Below are 17,912 nucleotides of genomic sequence, written 5' to 3'. Positions count from 1 at the left end.
TCAAGCACCATCAGCCTCTACCAGTTTGGTGTCACAGATTTTTACATGCTGTGCTGTCACCCACACAACAGATGAAAGTAGTGATCTGATCTGGGTCTGTGCAAGACCTCCTGGGCTTCTATTTGATAGCTGCTGTCTTAGGGGAGCATTGCTCAGATTTGGGGTGGGATTGTTTCCTGTTAAAGGTTAATAAGAGTGTATTGCTTGATTGAGCCCTTGGATTTTTTTTGGATTTACTGTACCAACAGTAAAACTTTTTAAAGGAAGAAGGATCACTGACAAATAACTGCTGTGGTGTTCTCCACAATCACCTTCATTTAAATGCATTAACAGGTTATAGGTCACAGGGTGTAGTGGTTAGTAGTGGTACAGATTTCTTTTCATTTAGTCAGCTCTTTTGTGCTTTGAGCCTGAATAACTGTGAACTGCATTATGGAAAATGCAGCATTGTATTAAGTATGAAATTTACACTTGCCAGTTTTCCAACTTCAAAATGTTTAGAAATAGTCCCAGTGAAAAGGTGTACTGCAAAGCACAAATACAACTGAGTAAAGACTCACTACTAATAAAAAGATGTTTTCTTTAACAGGCAGCCCATTTGGTTTGAAAAATACATCAAATCTTCGGCCCTTAAATCTTCTACAGGTAATTGATATACTTGGACACAATAATAATAATTTCATACCTTTCTGTAGAGACCTGCTTAGTGCTGCTTACTGTGCTGCCCCACACAGATCTTTGGAGCCAGTTGGTCAGACCATTTACTGCAAATCGTAATTGCTTATTTAAGAGGCTTAGAATAAGACAAAAGACTACTTCCATAGAGATACCACGTGGAAGTTATATTCCTAGCTCAGAACAAAGCAGATAATTCTCAGTAACAATAGATGCTGACATTTGGGTTCAAAAGATTAATCCTAAAATAGAATCTTTCAAGATTTGCCTAAGCTTTCATTGCAGATCATTCTTTATACTAAGGTTACCATTACAATGTACAAAATAGTGTAGTAGAATCACTCAGAGGTTACACACAGAATGCCTGAAAGCCAAGCTCAGCATGCACAGATAGCTGCAGTAACAGGTTTAAAGAGCTTCTGGTCTAGGAAATGGAAGTTCACGTAAGATAGGGAGTTTAGAAGGTCTGTAAATGCTTTCTTTGCACTAAGCAAAGAAATACATACAAACATGAGCAGATGTTGTTTGTTATGTCAGAGTTGCATTTAAAAGCAGAACAGGGACTGTTTGTGGAACTGGGTGGAGTTCTCAGACTTTGAAGTCAGCTGCCAGATGCAGGTGCACAATTGCAGCTTCAGTGTTCCACATATGTTGCACCATGCTTCAAAAAATTATTACCAGCTTTGCTACTTCCTCTTCCCACTCCTGTACACACTCCAGAAACATGGAAAAGGGCAGGCACAGGAGGTAATTACGTCAGACTAGAGCTCTTCTGTAGAATTAAATGCTTGTATTCTAGTGATTCCACGTTGAAGGACATCCTTTCAAGCTAGCTCTGCCACTCATATAAACCAAGGACAATTTGGCTGAAATAAGTGCAACTGAAGCTGGGGTAAGGGAGAGGAATCAAGGCCATTTCACTATCTATTAAAATTCAGTGGAATGTTTTGAAAGTGGAAATTATATACAGTGCTTTTGAAGACTGGCATTTACCTTTCAAATATCAGTATAGTATCTGCCATTTTAATTAAAATAATTAAAATGTATTTTTCTATGGAAGTATCTTGCTATAAGTTCATGGAAGTTTGTTTTCAGAGCATGAGGCTTTTTCACAAACAGCAACAGTTGTAAACTGATTGATTTTAAAGGAACTTTAAAACAAAAACCAAGCCTCTAGGAAATGCATCACTATCAATACTGTGTTCATCCTAGAACAGTGGGAAACTCAGCAGTTTGATTAAATTATGCCTTTTGTTTTAAATCTTTAACAGCTTCCAGGTGGTTCACTTATTTTTAACCTGCTCCAGCAGCAGCTGTCACAGTTTTCCCCATAGCAACAATCCCAGCAGCCTACAACCTGTAGCCCTCAGCAACAGGGAGAACAGGTGTGTGCTAACAGCCCTTAGTCTGGGGTGCACGGATGAAATAGTTTCTCTTATTCCCCCCATCTCCACCAGTAAATGAGCCATTACCCAATAGATCTGAAGCAGAGGGGGAGAAAAGCCTTCCTCCTAAACCTTCTCAAACAGCAAAGTCTGACTACAGTGGCTCTGTTGCTATGGCTGGAGCTGGGTTATACTCCTTTATTTATATCCCACATAGAAAAGCTGTAACAAACCAACTGGCTGAGCATTGTCTAACTGTGTCATGAAGAGACCCAGCCCCACTGTATGAGTAGTATAAAATCAGCTTAGTGCTATGTTTATCGTAACTAATAGATATGTCAGATGAACAAAGAAAAAATGCAGTCAGGGTTATTAGAGTAACTAGAATTTGTTACTTACGCTACTGTGAGTTGGCTTACAACCCTCACTGCTGTAGTTCAACAGAATTTTCTTTGCACCAAAGGAAATACCAGTTGTCTTTAAAGCTGTAATCTTAAGACATTAGCTCTACTGCTGCCTGCAATTAGTGTTAAAGGCTTTAATCACTGAGGAAGTCTAAAGTCTTGATAGAGACCAGTCTGTCCTCAAAATGACAAATTTTGAGTGGTCAGTTGCACCTTAAAAATCCAAAGGTGCAGGTACCAGGTCAGTACTTAAAAATCCTAACCAAAGCTGATGCAGCAGTTTGGGAAAACTAGCTGCTCTGTTTTTGTGTTCTTCTTCCCAGACATAAGACTCTTTACTGGATACTCAAGTTTGTCATAATTTCACTTGTGCTACTGTAGACTTCATAAATAAGATGCCTCTTTCAAATGTTTTATGGTATATAGCCTCCTGTGCCACAGGCCTTGTTCTGGATTGTGGGACAGTTTAATGGGAAAGTTTCAGATTTGTTCTCAGCATCCAGATCTCTGAATGCCATTTAGTAGTTGAGTTACTAAAAAAAAAATCATGTGACCTTGTACTGTTGGGTTTTATTTTCTGGACGTTGAACATCAAGGGTGTTTACAAAATGGCTGATGTAAGCATAGTCCTTGTGGCAGAAAGTTCTTCTGGAGAAAATCAATCTGCGCATTGGTTAAATTGCCCTAGGGAGCTTCTCTCGTACCTTGCATTATAGAGTAGGAAGTCATTGAGTAAAATGAGCTATTAGGAACACTAGATGCCTTAGCTTTTATAGGGATAAGAACGTATGTGCTCACAGTGCTTAGTGGAAAAAACCTAGGCCCAAAAAGAACAACAATCTTCTGTGCTACCAACATAATATAAATATGCATTCTCATCTCATACTTAGGGGTTTTCCCCCACGGTGGTTCTATGACTCTTAGTCATCATGGAGGTGATGATGTCTCAATGAGCTCTCTTTTGGTCTGGTTTTCCTAGATCTTAGTGGCATTATAATGTAATGGTAAAGAAGCATTGCAACTCCTGGACTGCACCAGCTTTTTTCTGACTGATAAGCCAAGTTTTCTTGGTTTGTGCATATAATGCTTTATTTCCCTGTGTTATAAATCAATGCATAATTTAAGTTCTAGAAGAGGTCATAATTTAGCACCCTTTGAATTCAGGGCACACTAGGTCAGACTACAGTAATTCCTTTTAATGTGATTTAAAGTGATTACCGTGAAAACTATTCTGTCCTGAAAATGTAGTTTTAAAAGCAGGTTTTGTATTTTTATGAAATTAAGGAGTGTGTGTCACAGTATGAACATGGGAGTGTGTCAAGCTTTGCACAGTTTGATTAGGACCTTTGCACGTGGATGATTTCAGGGGCCCCTGAAGACTTTGGGGCTGGGAGTGGGACAGGAAATTGTCGTAAGATTACAACCAAAAAGTGTAGTCTCTGCTAGACTGCAGAGAAACTGACAACTACATGGGACTTCTGTTGGGTAACAGGAGCAGTACCATTTCTGCCAAAACAAAGCTGTTTTGGGTGTTCAGTATCTGTTTGTTCTGCTGTTAGTCACTACATTATAGCCTGTACCTACGCGCACTGGATGACATAGCATTAAATGTTTTTAAATGGCACTTCAGAAGTTTGCCTTCGCACTGGCTTTATTTGCTTATTCATTGATACGGAAGTTTTGTAATAAGGATCAAGCTTTTCATTTTTGCTAGGGGTCTGACCAAGGTCCATCCAATCAAGATCAGGCATTATCTGCCCAACAAGCTGCTGTAATTAACCTGACTGGAGTAGGGAATTTTATGCAACCTCAAGCCACAGGTATGTGCTTGCTGAGCCTCCTTTTGGTAGCTAAGTGTTTATGTTGATGAATTCACACTGAAATGAAGTTTGGTCTTAGGGAAGTCTTATGTTAGATCAGAATGATTTACTGTTTATTATCAGCACATGAATTATATGAGAAATACTTGACTTCTAAAGCATGCACTTCTCTGCTTTGTTTGGCAGTTAAGTGCCATCAATTGGTAGTATCACATGAAAGTAAGTTACACTTGAAATGAAAATGCAGGGAACTTCATGCCAGACTTCATTAAGGAATGTTTCCTTAACTGTGTGCTTAACATCCAGTGTGAGAAACCTTTGTGTCTCCACAAGCACTTCATAATCTAATTATGTTCTAACTAACAGAGTATGTATATCATGTATACTTTTTTCTGCAGTGTTTCCAATGTGACTCTGAAACTAATTCTATTGATCCCCCTTTCCTGTTACACTGTACTCCTACATCTTCCTCCCCTGACCAACTCAACCTGACTTCTTTGACCTGCCTGCTTTCCCCTTCTCCTTTCTCAGTGTTGTCTCAGCTTGGCTCTGCCGTGAACAGACCTGGGCAAAGCCTTCCTCAGCAGAGACTCCAGCTCTCTTCTGCCTTGCAACAGCAACAACAACAAGCCTTGCAGCAGCAGCAGCAACAGATACAAGTAATCCAGCAACTTCACTCTGACTGTGTTTAAAAAAACAAAATTAAAAATACAATTCTTGGCTCCAAAATCAAAAATATTGCCCTTTTGGCTCTCTTTTTAACTAATGCATTTATGGTCTCACAAATTGAAATTAAAAAAAAAAAACCAACAACAAAACCAACATGTATTTGGCAAACTGTCATGCAAGACCTGAAATCTGTGGTTCTCTCAGCTTGGAGCACTGAATTTATTTTTATTCATTTAAGCCCTCCACCTTCCTGATTTGCAAACATTCAAGGGGTGCTTGTGGCACAAATCTAAATACTATGCCAGGTGCCAACAGATTTCAAAATGGCATGGACGAAAGCACCTGGAAATTCAAATGTGGCACTGCTACAGTCAGTACATGGAAGCAAGAGCTCTGCAAAGCATTCCTTTAGCATTCAGATGCTTCATGAAAATATTTTAGTATTTTTTTAGCACACAGTCTCATCTTTGCAATACATTCAGAAAATTCAAACGATGCATACACTGAGAAGGTATTACATTAAAAATGTACTGTGTAACCCAAACACTCAGTGAAGTTGCTGAGTTACTGCAGTTACTGCAATGAAGAGAAAGGGCAAAGAAACAAAGCTGTGCACATATACACATGTAAAATGTTAGCTTGTGCCCTCAGCAGGCTTCTGTGCCACTGGTGCTGCTTGACTGTACCCATTGCCCCAGTACATGGTGTGTTCCTTTTGTCAACCTGGTGCTTCCTCATTTTTTTCTTTCTTCTCCCTCCCCCTTCATTGTTCCTGATGTGAAAGCTTTATAGTCAACACTAACAAGCTTTTTCTCCCTTCTCCTTCATGGCAGCAGTTGCGATTCTTGCAGCATCAAATGGCTATGGCAGCGGCAGCAGCACAAGCAGCTCACCTGCATCATCAACAGCATTCAGGCAGCCACTCAAAAAGTAAAAGGAAAAGAGGCACACCGGCCCCTCCAAAATCATGAGACTTGCCTCCCCCCAAAAAAATTGATTCAAAGGGGGTTTTTTTTCAGATTATTAAGGAGAAGGCTTAAAATTAAATTAGTGTTTTATATTACTTGTGGGAAAATGAATTTTTGACATTACACTAAAAGAAATGAACTGATTTTGGAAGCCAACCTTACAGAACTTAAAAAATTCATCTATAAAGTGGCTAGAGTCTGGTTTCCTCAAGTCACATAATTTTTTAACAGAATGTTTTATCTTGTATTTTTTACCACTCAACAGCATTGTACATAGAATAAGGGTGAAAAACATTTTAGAAAAAATGAACTTTGTAAATGTAGTATTGGTATTTGTTTATTTAGTATGAAAGGTTTGTGAACACTGTAACAAATACAATTTTTACAAATCCATTTTTGAAAAGAGCTCTCTTTTTGTTCACTTGGGTGTTATACTTTTTATTACTTTGTCTATCAGCTTCTTTACTTCTTTGTGTCTTGTAATTGCTCTGGTGATACAGTCCTGAAGCTTGGCTCCTGTAAGAGGACTTCCACCTAAACATTGAAGGGAACAATATGATTTTCTACTTATACTTCAGTTACGTGTATCTAACTGTGATTTCCAAACATGAGTATAAATACAGTAATTGTCATGACCAGCACTTTTCACCTGGGGAGCATACAGCTTTCCCAGCCCTAGCTTCAGGCAAAGATAATGGAAACAAACTAGAGCTGTAACAGGAGACAAAATTTGTCCTCTGCTATATGTAGGTCAAGCTGTGACTCCTTTTTGAACTTCAGTCATGCCACCATCTTAAAACTCCTTTCAAGAGCAAGTAATTTAATGACTATTCAAGCACTCTATTTCCATAAAGCACCTGCATCTCACAAAGCAAGGCAGGTACATAATCTTTTCTTGACCTAACATTAGGTTTCTTTGTAGTGAATTTAGAAGTACCTGGTTTATGGACAGAACACAGTCTGCCTTCTTCATCAGTTACAATGGTTACTGTTCCAGTTGCTAAATCTTCTTCTTCAGCAGTTGGATCAACAATGAGTAATGTGCTTGTGAAAGAAAAATGCATGCAGATATGTTGGTATACATTGCTCCATTAATGTTATTGTAAAATACAATTTTTACTGTAGTCTTACAAAATACTTGTAGATGGATTTAGTGCTCAAGCTTTTCTGTTTTCCTATCAAAATGCACCAATTTAAAAAAAAAAGGAAAAAAAGCCAAAAACTGTGGGAGATTCCACATAATCAAGTGTGGAATGACTGTGGAAAACAGGCATAAAAGCTGTAGGTTTCATAAATTTGTGACACCAGTGAATTGCAGAAAAATGCCACTCACCTGCCATTTGCAGTAAACAATATGAAATATTGCAGTCATTATTTTGTAGTTCCACAAAAGACTGGCATTGGTTTTAGGCGTAGGCTGCACTAATTTCTACCAGACACCTTAAAGCAAAACTAATTTCCAATGGTAAGTTCACCTAAGTAGTTCTCAGTTTCTTGTCAGTGAACTCTAACATCACTCAAGACAGGGAATAGTTCAAACCCAGATTCACTGGGTTGCTTAAGACAGCTCATTTTGGCCGTCACACCTCACATGAGCAGCTCAGTGCATGGCTGTTGCTGATGTACAGGAGCAGCTCTGCACCAGCAGTCCTCAGCCACAGCCACACTAACCAGCTATCTACCACTTTCATTTTTTCAAGGAGGCCTTTTATGTAAAAGAAAAATGCCTCTGGAAGCCAGAGTATGTAAAGCATTTTATTTTAAGGGCTGTGTCAACAGCTCTAGAAAAACTAATAAACCAGAATTTAAAAAAAAAAAACCCTCAAACCACACATCACAAGCACATGCCTCCTCAATCTGTAGTTTTAGGAGCTAAAAGGAGACTTAAGTAATGTGTTTGATGCAACAGCTGGTTTCAGGGAAGGAAACAAACCCCAACAGACACTTGTGGAAAGCTGCCTTCCACATGCACCTTTTTGGTCTATGTGTAAGTATGTGTGATTTGTGTGTAAATAATATCCTACTGACAGCTGTCTGTCTGGTATGTTACCCCAATGCTCAGTGTACATCAAACTTCAGACCCACCAGAAATGGTATTAAAGCAATTAACAGGGCACTCTAAAGTACCAAGTCCTGCTCTGATGCATTTTGGTAATCACTTGGTCAACATTTGAGATGACTGCTCTCCCCACCCTATTTGTTACTTGGATGAAAGGCCCTACTACTGATTTCTGTGAATACAGATTAATGTGCCATAACCCTGCACAGAAGAGATTTAAATCTTGAATAGCACAGTGAGCACTATTGTCACTTTATACTTTGCAAATGGATCTCACCAGACTGCACATCATATAAATAGCAGCAGAACACATTCTTAACATTATTGATCTAATGAAGAGCCAGTAAACAATTTCAGATGAAGTTATCAGATGTGATTACTTTGAATTTTCATAATCAGATGCTTTTCCTACATGAACAATGACTTAAGTGTGCTGGTTACACTTCACCTTGGGTAATTACGTTTTCAGTTATCCACGGGTTCTATTGTTCTGACTGGACTCTTACTTCCTTTGTTGACTACATCCTTGGAATAAGCTGTTCAAAAACTACCATCTTTTATATCAGTTACTTACACAGGCGTCTAAAACGTTAATTGCATTGGTAACGTTTTCATCTCAAAAGATACTTCAAAAACCTAAAACAGTACCTATGCCTGTACTTTTAAGCTTATCCTTTAGGTTGGGAACTACTTCTGCTTTAAGCCACAGGAAGAAGCTGTACAGACTGCACTTTGTTCTGCACACTCATTACATCACAGAACTACAGGCCTGTTCAATGAGAGAGGCCATGGATTTAAGATGGATGGAGCAGCGCTGCCTGAGGCTCCACACTGGTCACAGGCAGAAGTGCAGAAACATCACTGGTGGCATCCTCTGTCTTTCATTTGTTTTATAGACACTGTTGTTTCCATAAAGTACAAAACAGTTTAGAACTTACTCATCAAATACAGCAAATGATGTGGCAACCGGATGTTTTCTGATAATCAAAGGATTCTTCTGTTTTAAGTTAACTTCTGATAGACCAGTTTCTTCATTTATCATAACTGACGGCAATTGTACTGAAGAGATGAAACGAATACAATGGTCTAAAATTAAACATTGCTGGGTTTAGCAGGCCTAGAGATGTTGACAACTACTGAAATATTGAAGCTGTTCTTCTAAGCCACTGAAAATCAATCAGAATAGAGTTTTGCCTACATTAATGGTACTCTACAAAAAAAAATTCAAGAAACTATTTAGCTTGGAACTACCTGTTCAAGGAAGTTATTTGCTTTTTGTACCTAAGGTAACAGAAGCTTTTCTCCTTACACAGAAGTTTTTTCTACTTCTAAAATGCCACACAATTAAAATACTTTGGAGTCATATTTAATGAAAAGCATTTTTTCCCCAGTAATGTCTACTGGACATAAAAAATTAGGAATATAGTCTCATGTCATGAGCTTTATATATCTGTAGAAACAGTACAATCTGACCTTCAGCTAACTCTTGCTGTGACAACCCATACATTGTTGGAGACAAAGAGAAAAAGAGCAAAGTAGCTAGGGGAATTCCAAGGCTGGCAATTCAGTTAGAAAGGGAGGCCTTGCCATCAGCTTCCCTTTAAACTGCTGCCTTCATGCATCTACAAGCCACACGCCTGTGAACAGTCAGTCCATACAGTTTTTTACGAACTATAATCCATTAAGCTAGGAAAGGAATATTCTGTCGTGACAAAGTATTTGTGTAAGCAAAGCCTCCAACTGCTCATTCTGCCTACACAAAATACATTATCAAAGTAATACCCTGATTTAGATGTTAAACTTGTTCGTGGCCACTGCTGAAAGGCTCAGGTATCCAACACCAAAGAACACGTGGCAGAATAGCTGTTAGTCTTTTAAGAAAGCAATAATAAGCATACAAAAAGATCCTGTTTTCCAGGTGTTACACACCTATGGCACCCCACCATCATTTCCACCTTGTGTTTGCATTCAAATGACAGGAAACAAACAGTCCCATGAACCAGTTACCTGCTTATCAGGGTTCAAAACTAATGGACTTCTCCAAGCAACACTAATCAGAACGTCTCTTGCTGTAAGGAAGACTTACCATTTTTTAATGCTGCCAACAAAGCAAAGACACTGGCATCCAGAAGGTTTCCATCATAGTCCAGACATATGATGTCACAGTATAACACCCAAGCAAGCTATCAGAAAAGGTTTGCACATGTGAGATATTACATCAGCTAAGCAAATGGTGCAATATATAAGAAAATTCTGGCCACATTAAATACAGATACTTATTTCTATCATTTGATTTTCACACTTAACATGTAAACCAAGCCATGAAGACTGAAAAGCAAAAACAACAATCAAACCCCCTATAACCCTGAATACTTTTGTATTTGTACTTGTGTACAAGTACTGTGATCTTGTTACTATCTCCCTCTTCATTCTGAGATACAACTTACCTTGCCATTGGCAATACACAGATCTTCTTTCACTATCATCTGTGAACTAAAATAAAATGAGAGTAAGCAAGGAAATAGAAAACTGTCTTGCAGAGTTGCTTGTATTTTAAAAGCACTAAGATGGTTCTTACTTTTCAATCACATCTGCAATGAACTGGCTCGCTGCTTGAGCCTCTTCACCCGGTGGTCCAGAGCGAAACCTCTCTGCACAGAGGGATGGCAGCTCTACATTTGGAACTAGGCAGCAAGAATCATTAGTCATTAACTGAACAAAGCAGGCAATAGGTAATCAAAAATAGATAAATAAACAACAGACGCTCTTAGTACCATTTTACATACTTCAAATGAAAGGCAAGACCAAGAATTTTTCAGTCGAGCCTTCCTACTTCTCCCCTCAAAAATAAAAGTTATGCATGAGTTTGTATTAAAGAACTTGTAGTACTCTCTGTACTCAGAAACTATATATTCCATAGAAAAGCACATACTCCTAGCTACCACTTTCTGTTTATAATCCTTCTCTGACTATCATGACCCCACATAAACTCTTCTTTATGTGTTAAGTGCTCTTCAGCAGATCAAGAAACAGCAGCATTTCCATCCCACTGCCTGACTTTACTGGTATGCTGTCTGCTTTTCATCAACCATTAAAACCTGAGCCTTTAGACTTGAAGCAAAAACATGCATAAACATTCATGAAAAAACTCTAAGCATAGTCAAGCTCACTGAAAACAACAAACTTGGGAGATGCCTTAGAAAAAGGGGATTTCATCTAAGCTCTCAGTTCCATAGAATTATTTTATTTCCAAAGAAACTCCAAACAGGAGTGAGGAGGTACCACCAGAACTTACAGTTCTCTGTGAAATAAACAGGTTTTTATTTCACTGTTTTTAGGAGTTACATTTTTTGCCTACTCGGACTTTGAAACAGAAGTTAACATGCCTTTGCACAACCCTGCATGCCACTATCTTTTATAGATTACCTTTCTCCCTCTTAATATACACACTGCTGCAGGTTTCTTTCCATGCCCAGCCTGGAATCAGCAATAAAAACATAGCTGTATATGGAAAACTCACAAGCAGAGCAAAGGGAATTCTAGATTCCTAGATGTCAATTTTGAAATTAATTTCAAGGTATGTAATACAATTTGGTCCAAATTCATACTTTTAAGAAATCTTCACAACAGAATCTTACAACCTTTTAGCTGAAGCAATACAAAACCTGAATAAGATCCATACTGAAACACTTACCAATATATCCCTTATCAGCAGAATCCACTGCTGGTGCAGCAAGTTCCTGGAGAAACAGAAAAGAAAAATGAAGACCAGAATTTTGTCCAAAATATTTTCCAGCTGTTCTATATACAAATGGTTGTTTTCTTCCAGTTACCATGACAATGAGGTTTACAAAAGCCATTTTTAATCAGTCCTTGTCTGTAAATTTCCTATGGAAAAACTCAGTATAGGAATGAGCAGTCATTTGTCTTGTAGGTCATGGCAGGCCAGCAGTACAGTTGAGGCTACAAGGCATTTAATAGTCCAGCCAGCTCATTCCCAGTGCCCTTACTGATCGATATTCAGTAACTTTTCAATTACAGAGCTTTTATCTAGAAATAAAAAAGACTTTAGTTTTGCACACATCTTTCCCCATACACAATGGGCATCACAAAAATACATGTTCTCAGACTATACAGGTAGGATTATACAATTACATTATATATTAACTTTCAGGTCTGGAAGTAACTCAGGTGAAAGACTGTAATTGCATCTGACTGGCACATCATTGTAACTCCGAGGGTGATAAATTCTAAACACAAATGCATGAAGTCAGCTAAACAGAAAAATAAAGATAAAAACCAACCATACCGCTTTTACTCCACAAATCACCGTGGTATTTCCTAACTTCACCAGGGCAGAACCATCTGCAGTTGTAATTGAACCTGAAGAGAAAAAGGACTGTTCAATAAAATCTATTTTCCATTCAAAGGGCGGTAAATAACGTCCAACCTTCACAAAGTGTTTACTTTCCATCATTTTATACTAAACACAGGCTAAGCAAAGTCTCAAATGCAGAGTGGGACAGAATCTCAGTATTAAACAGTCAGTCACACAGAATGGCTGAGGTTCTCCAGCCTGCTGAGGCCTCTCTGCATGGCAGCACAACCCTCTGGCCTATCAGCCACTCCTCCCAGTTCAGTGTCATCTGCAAACTTGTGAGGGCACCTAAATTGTGCTGCACATACAGGAGCAGAACTGACTAATTACATTGCGCACATTGGCCCAGGAACAGGACTGAAAGCAATGCTCAGGGATACTATCGTACCACCGATTCTCTTTCATGCTTGTTGAAACTGTAAAGAAAAATCCTTCCTCTTCCTGGTTTCCAAATGCAAGAATCAAGAAAACCAATCAGCAAGTCATTAAGGTCACTACTATAACCTGATATTAATAATAGCTCCCCCATTATTATTATTGCACACAAGCACTTGCCTATGTTGACAGTGGTTGTCCGAAATTCACCTAACTCTCTTCCATCAGGCCGACAATTCTCTTTCTAAAGAAAAATCACAAAGTTCAAATTAGAAAACATATTTTATCAAATAACACAATAATATTTATGCTACAGAAGTTCATAAAAAATAATATTCTCTTCTTTTTAGCAGAATTATACAGCCTCAAACATGCTAGGGAAATCTCGGTCACCCTCTAGCTAGCTTTTCATCAACTGATAGTTTGTGGTTGTAGACCTGCAAAAGAAAACCCCTGATTTTTAAAATCCATTTTAATTTATTTTGACAATATAACAATAGACTGATTGTCTCAAGGGTAGGTACTACAAGAGGCTAGATTCAGAATATCATCCAAGAATGAACTGGTAACTTAGAGTTTCTACCTGTCTGCATTGTTTAGTGGAGCTCTTAAAATCAGACTGAACTAAAGGTAAACAAAAGAAAAACCCTGCACCCAAAGAAAACCCAACATTCAAATACCATCAGTCAGAAGCTGTACAATACATAACCCTTGTGTTAGAAACTGAAACAATATTCCATCATAGATCTGAATTGTTACCACAATTTCAAGCTTTTCAAAAGCAGACTTTTGGTTGAATTATGAGAACCCAAACTGACTGCATGTAGTGGTTTGGTCCAAAATACTCATTACTGTTTATCTTCTGTGAGATAAGAATTGCTAACCTATGACACTGCAATAATACGGGACCCATTTCTAAGTCAATACAACTTCAGTAATAGAGGAACTAATTTAAGGTGACAAAAGTCAGTGTTTTTCCTCCACAATTACAGTGTGCATGGCTAGCAGCAATAGTCTCTATTATTAATTTCTGTAGCATCTAAAAGCCTGGTTTGACATAATTTTGTACTAGACAAAAACCTGCATCACCATCTTGGTCAAATTTAAACTGAACTCCTTTCAAGACCAACAGAAGCATTTACCCATCAAGATGAACAGCACCAACACCAAAGATGGAAAGAAAAACATGTTCTGAAGAGAACAACTGTTTCTCACTTGCTCAGGGAGTTTCTTGGGGTTTTTTTTCAGTTTCCATTTCCATAGTTTCAGATTTCCATACAGACAAGTTAGAGGAGTGGAAGCAAGCAAGAAAAAATTCACTACAAGGCATTTATACAGGCATCTCATGTTTCACTCACCAAAAACCTCCTGTAATATTCCAATGGTTCCACAGTTCTAGAACAAATAGAAAGAGAAATTCAAATGCAAGCTCCTGAGTAGGCAAGAGACAGCAAAAAAAAAAAAAAAAAAAAAGATCAGCAAGCACAAACCCACAACAATAAATAATCTTGGAATCAAGATGCCTGACAAAACTGCTTAGCAATATAGTTGCAGAACAATGAGGAAACTCTAAACTAATATAAAACAAAGATGTTTTCCTACATTCAGTTCCAAAATGCTTCTTCCATACAAGGAACCTGCCTGCACATACACTTAACAAAAACTGCTAGCTTTCACTTCAGTAATCCTATTAGCTTTAAATCTAAAGAAGTGTTCAGTGACAGAAGGGTGTAGAATGTCTTTCAAGGAATGCAGAAAGGAAAATCTTACTACAGTGTGTGAAATATCTGTTAGTTCGAGGACTGCATTCAGATGTAGAAAATGGTATAAAAACTTTTAATTATTCAGTTTTTCTTAGAACATTTGAGAAAATATATAATTACAAAATATGCTTCATGCAGTACTTCAGACGAGAAATAATTATTGCTTATTAACTATACACTACTAACAGTATTTGTGTATTAGCATTTTAAGCAGGAATCAATAAAGTAAACAAAAGCTTTTATAAAAAGTCTTGCTAATATTTAAACAAAGCATTCACAGTTTTGTTATAAAAGTGCTTCGGGGGAGGGGGGAGGTGGAAAACAGATAAAGGAGACAGGCAAGTTTTCCAAATGCAAACTAGCATACACAGGCATCACAAACATAATGGCAAGCAAGAACTGGCTCCTGTTGGCTCCACATATGTTCGTCCTGTACTACTGGATTGTAAGCCCAACGCAAGGTCTGTTGTCTTCCAATTCATGTAACAGGACTTGCTAAACCTTGTTTGACACATTTAAGACATAAATACAGAGGAATCAAGGATGCTGAGACAGACTACCCAAAGAAGTTGTGGATGGTCCGTGCCTGGAAATGTTCAAGGCCAGGCTGGATGGGTCTCTGAGCAACCTGGTCTAGTGAAAGGTGTCCCTGCCCACGGCAGAGTGGTTGGAACTGGATGATGCTTGAAAATCCCCTCTGACCCAAACAATTTTATTATTCTAAAACGAGTAGCTATAAACGGGAAGCCACTGAATTCCCTACAGTCTGAACTTCCTTATAACGCTATCAGCTGTGTCAGGGGAAGTTTAGGTTGGGTAGTAGGAAAAGGTTTGTCACCTAGAGGGTGTTTGGGCACTGAAACTGGAACTTCCCCAAGGCATAGGTCACAGCAGCAAAATTGCCAGAGTCCAAGAAGTGCTTGGACAACGCTCTAAGGCACATGGTGTGACTCCTGGCGCTGTCCTCTACAGGGCCACGAGCTGGACTCGGTGATCTCTAAGGATCCAACTCGGGATACTCTGCGATTCTGATCCCAGGTAGCTCCGGGCCTCACTGAGCTCCGCTTTTTGGCCTTTTTCCGGCTGGCCAAACCCCGCTCGCTCAGCCTTTCCCGCACACGTCGGGGCTCCGCAGCCCCCGCAGCACCGACCGCATCCCCACAAGACGCGCCGATCCCGCTCCCCTCGCGCGCCGCCGCGGCAGAACAGGCTAAAGGCCTCGGGGGTCCCTGCGGGGCCTCGGGCTCGGGCAGGGGCGGCGGGGCGCGGGCGGGACGCGCTGCGCGGCTCCGGCGGGACCGCGGCCGCCGGGCCCAGCACTTACTTGAAAGCCGCGGCCATGGCGGCGCCGTCCCCACCCCGGATGTGGCGCCCCCTGGCGGCCCGCCCTCCCGGCCGGCTCCGCGGGCGGACCGGCGGCGGCAGCGGCAGGGGCGGCGATGGGAGCGGCGGCGCTGCCGGGCCCTGACCGCCGGGGGGCGCCCGCGGCTCCCAGCGGCACCCGGCGGGCGGCGCGGCCGCTTCCGCGTCCCTGTCGCGGAGCGCTGGGGCCCCGCGGCTGCCGCGGGCGATGGCGCTGCCGCCGCTCCCGTGCCTGCCCCTGTCCCTGCCCGCAGCCGCGCTGGCGCTGGCGGCCCTCGCCGCCTTCCTCTTCGTCCTGGTGAGAGCCGCGCACCGCGGGCACGGAGGGCCCGGGGGGCTCCGTGGCGGCGGCGGTGCGCGAGGCCGCCCTGTGCCCGCCCCCCGGTGCGGGGCAGAGGCGCTGCCCGGGGTCCCGGCCCTGCCCAGGGCTCCCGCGGCCCCGCCGCGCCCCGCAGGCGGCAGGGCCGGCCCGGGCTGGGCGGCAGCAGCCGGCAGGGCTGCGCTCGTGCGGGGGTTGTGCGGGAGACGCGTTGGGGCAAGGCGTGGGCAGCCGCGCCCGGCAGAGGGGACCGAGACGGAGCATTTCAGCCTTGCAGCACGTCTTGGGAAATGTCCTGGTAACGCCTTCGCGTTAACCATTTGGGAAGCGGCTGTGTTTCTGTGTATCTAAAATGCCGTGCGAGACTGAGAAGTTCGACCCCCGGGAAAGCGAAATTCTGCTGCCTGTCCACAGTGCCACGTATGCATCCTGCCCAGGGAGGTGGTGGAGCCACCGTCCCAGGAGGTGTTTGAGGAGAGACTGGACGTACGTGTGCACTCAGTGCCGTGGTCTAGTTAACGTGGTGGTTTTGGGGCATGGATTGGTCTCGGTGATATCAAAGGTTTTTTCCAACCTAATTGATTCAGTGATTCTGTGTAAGGTGCCACCAAGTAAAAGTGCTCCAGAACCCAAGTTCTACCACTTTATTTTAGCCATGCATAAAGCAATCAGACCCTCGGTTTTGCATGCACGTATGGCTGGCTGGTCATGAGCAATGCCATTGATTTCAGTGGCTTGGTGGGGGATCAGAGGTGGCACCTGCTTGTGTGCTCAGGGTTACTTGGGGAAGGGGCTTGGACGACAACTTTGGAGGCATCTGGATGCTTTGCAGTCAAAAAACAGCAAGAAGCCAATGATGCTGACAGTGATCAGAGTGGGAGTAACCATGCCATTCATGAGAGGTTTTTGGACCTGTGTGATTTAGTCAGTGGATGAAATTCCACCATTGACCCACCTGTTACTGAAATATACTTGGTTACCAGGGTAATCATGTATATTTCAGTAATGAGGTAGCACATTTAACAGCTAGGTAAACTTCTAATAAAATGCTCCACAATTTTTCTCGTTTCTTTTTCATCACAGACTTGTGCAATTGCTCATGTAACTGCCAAAACAATGCCACACGAAGACACTGAATGCAGGAAAGGTTCTGCACCAAATATACGTGATCCTGCTACAAGAGAACTCTCTGTCGTTGTGCCTTCATACAATGAGGAAGACCGGTGTAAGATTTTTCTTGTTTTGAGGAAAAGAAGAAAATCTATCTGTTGTTACTGTAATAATGCAGAGGTCAGTTGTGTTAGCAGTAGATTCTGGCAGGCCAGATTATGTATCAGATTTTGGACACAGTTTCCAGAAAACAGTCCAAGTCCATTGAATTTCAAAATTAAGGAATTGTGTAACTTGATTTCTACTGCTAAAAATAGCACTTGTAAGAATCCTCTTTATTTTAATGATCCCCAGAAGAATGGCTGTTCATTTCCCCTGTAAATGCTGCAAGTCAAGAAGTAGAAAAATAGTTTTAAAATTGATTTGAGAGCTTCCCACTCTTTAAACAACAGCAGCAGCTTCAGACAAGCAGAAAAATGGATGGTCTCACAGGTTTGTGTTTGACTTGGCCGTAGATAGGAGTACCTGATACTGAGTGAAGGCTTTTAGATGTGATAGAAATAATCAAGCTCTAAAGCTGATGTGGCAGTACACATGCCAACAGGTTCCTTAAATAAAGTCAGTG

At 41.1% G+C, this 17,912-nt stretch overlaps 3 protein-coding genes across 17 annotated transcripts in view; 2 read left to right on the top strand and 1 right to left on the bottom strand.

Moving 5' to 3' along the window:
- Positions 1–6,314, top strand: part of SUPT20H (SPT20 homolog, SAGA complex component) — a 30,039-nt gene extending 23,725 nt beyond the window's left edge. For 6 of the 12 annotated variants that reach the window (XM_032099616.1, XM_032099613.1, XM_032099620.1 and 3 more), the window contains exons 21-24: positions 590–645; positions 4,179–4,284; positions 4,816–4,943; positions 5,787–6,314. In XM_032099616.1, coding sequence (XP_031955507.1) covers positions 590–645; positions 4,179–4,284; positions 4,816–4,943; positions 5,787–5,924 — 428 coding nt within the window. In that variant the 3' untranslated portion in view covers positions 5,925–6,314. Of the gene's footprint in view, positions 1–589; positions 646–4,178; positions 4,285–4,815; positions 4,944–5,786 lie in introns of those variants that run through there. The other 6 variants (XM_032099622.1, XM_032099621.1, XM_032099617.1 and 3 more) reach the window with 4 other exon arrangements.
- Positions 6,241–15,882, bottom strand: EXOSC8 (exosome component 8). 2 transcript variants are annotated; one of them, XM_032099627.1, is made up of 11 exons: positions 15,821–15,882; positions 14,092–14,128; positions 12,914–12,977; positions 12,290–12,363; positions 11,675–11,720; positions 10,559–10,664; positions 10,428–10,473; positions 10,067–10,163; positions 8,919–9,066; positions 6,859–6,965; positions 6,241–6,455 (listed from the first exon to the last, which is right to left on the bottom strand). In XM_032099627.1, exons 1-11 carry the CDS (start codon positions 15,835–15,837, stop codon positions 6,340–6,342), a joined length of 858 nt encoding a protein of 285 aa, XP_031955518.1. In that variant the 5' UTR covers positions 15,838–15,882; the 3' UTR covers positions 6,241–6,339. The 2 variants fall into 2 exon arrangements, with proteins under 2 accessions (XP_031955518.1, XP_031955519.1); XM_032099628.1 differs by having other exon boundaries at positions 8,919–9,039.
- ALG5 (ALG5 dolichyl-phosphate beta-glucosyltransferase) overlaps positions 15,433–17,912 on the top strand; it is a 21,020-nt gene continuing 18,540 nt past the window's right edge. The window contains exons 1-2 of one of the 3 annotated variants that reach the window (XM_032099626.1): positions 15,433–15,534; positions 17,261–17,402. In XM_032099626.1, the coding sequence (XP_031955517.1) occupies positions 17,294–17,402 (109 nt within the window). In that variant the 5' untranslated portion in view covers positions 15,433–15,534; positions 17,261–17,293. Of the gene's footprint in view, positions 15,535–16,026; positions 16,157–16,388; positions 16,664–17,260; positions 17,403–17,912 lie in introns of those variants that run through there. The other 2 variants (XM_032099623.1, XM_032099624.1) reach the window with 2 other exon arrangements.

The sequence above is a fragment of the Corvus moneduloides genome, chromosome 2 (assembly GCF_009650955.1).
Source record: "Corvus moneduloides isolate bCorMon1 chromosome 2, bCorMon1.pri, whole genome shotgun sequence".
Classification (NCBI taxonomy): domain Eukaryota; kingdom Metazoa; phylum Chordata; class Aves; order Passeriformes; family Corvidae; genus Corvus; species Corvus moneduloides.
The sequence above is the reverse complement of the archived record's forward strand: the minus strand, read 5'-3'. Positions and strand labels throughout refer to the sequence as shown.

Excerpts from the sequence above, each read along its gene's own strand:
- EXOSC8 (XM_032099627.1), bottom strand. Across the intron at positions 12,978-14,091 it reads AATATTACAGGAGGTTTTTG|AAAGAGAATTGTCGGCCTGA; the intron begins GTGAGTGAAACA and ends ATTTTTCTTTAG. Across the intron at positions 6,966-8,918 it reads TCATTTGCTGTATTTGATGA|CACATTACTCATTGTTGATC; the intron begins GTAAGTTCTAAA and ends TTCTTTCACAAG.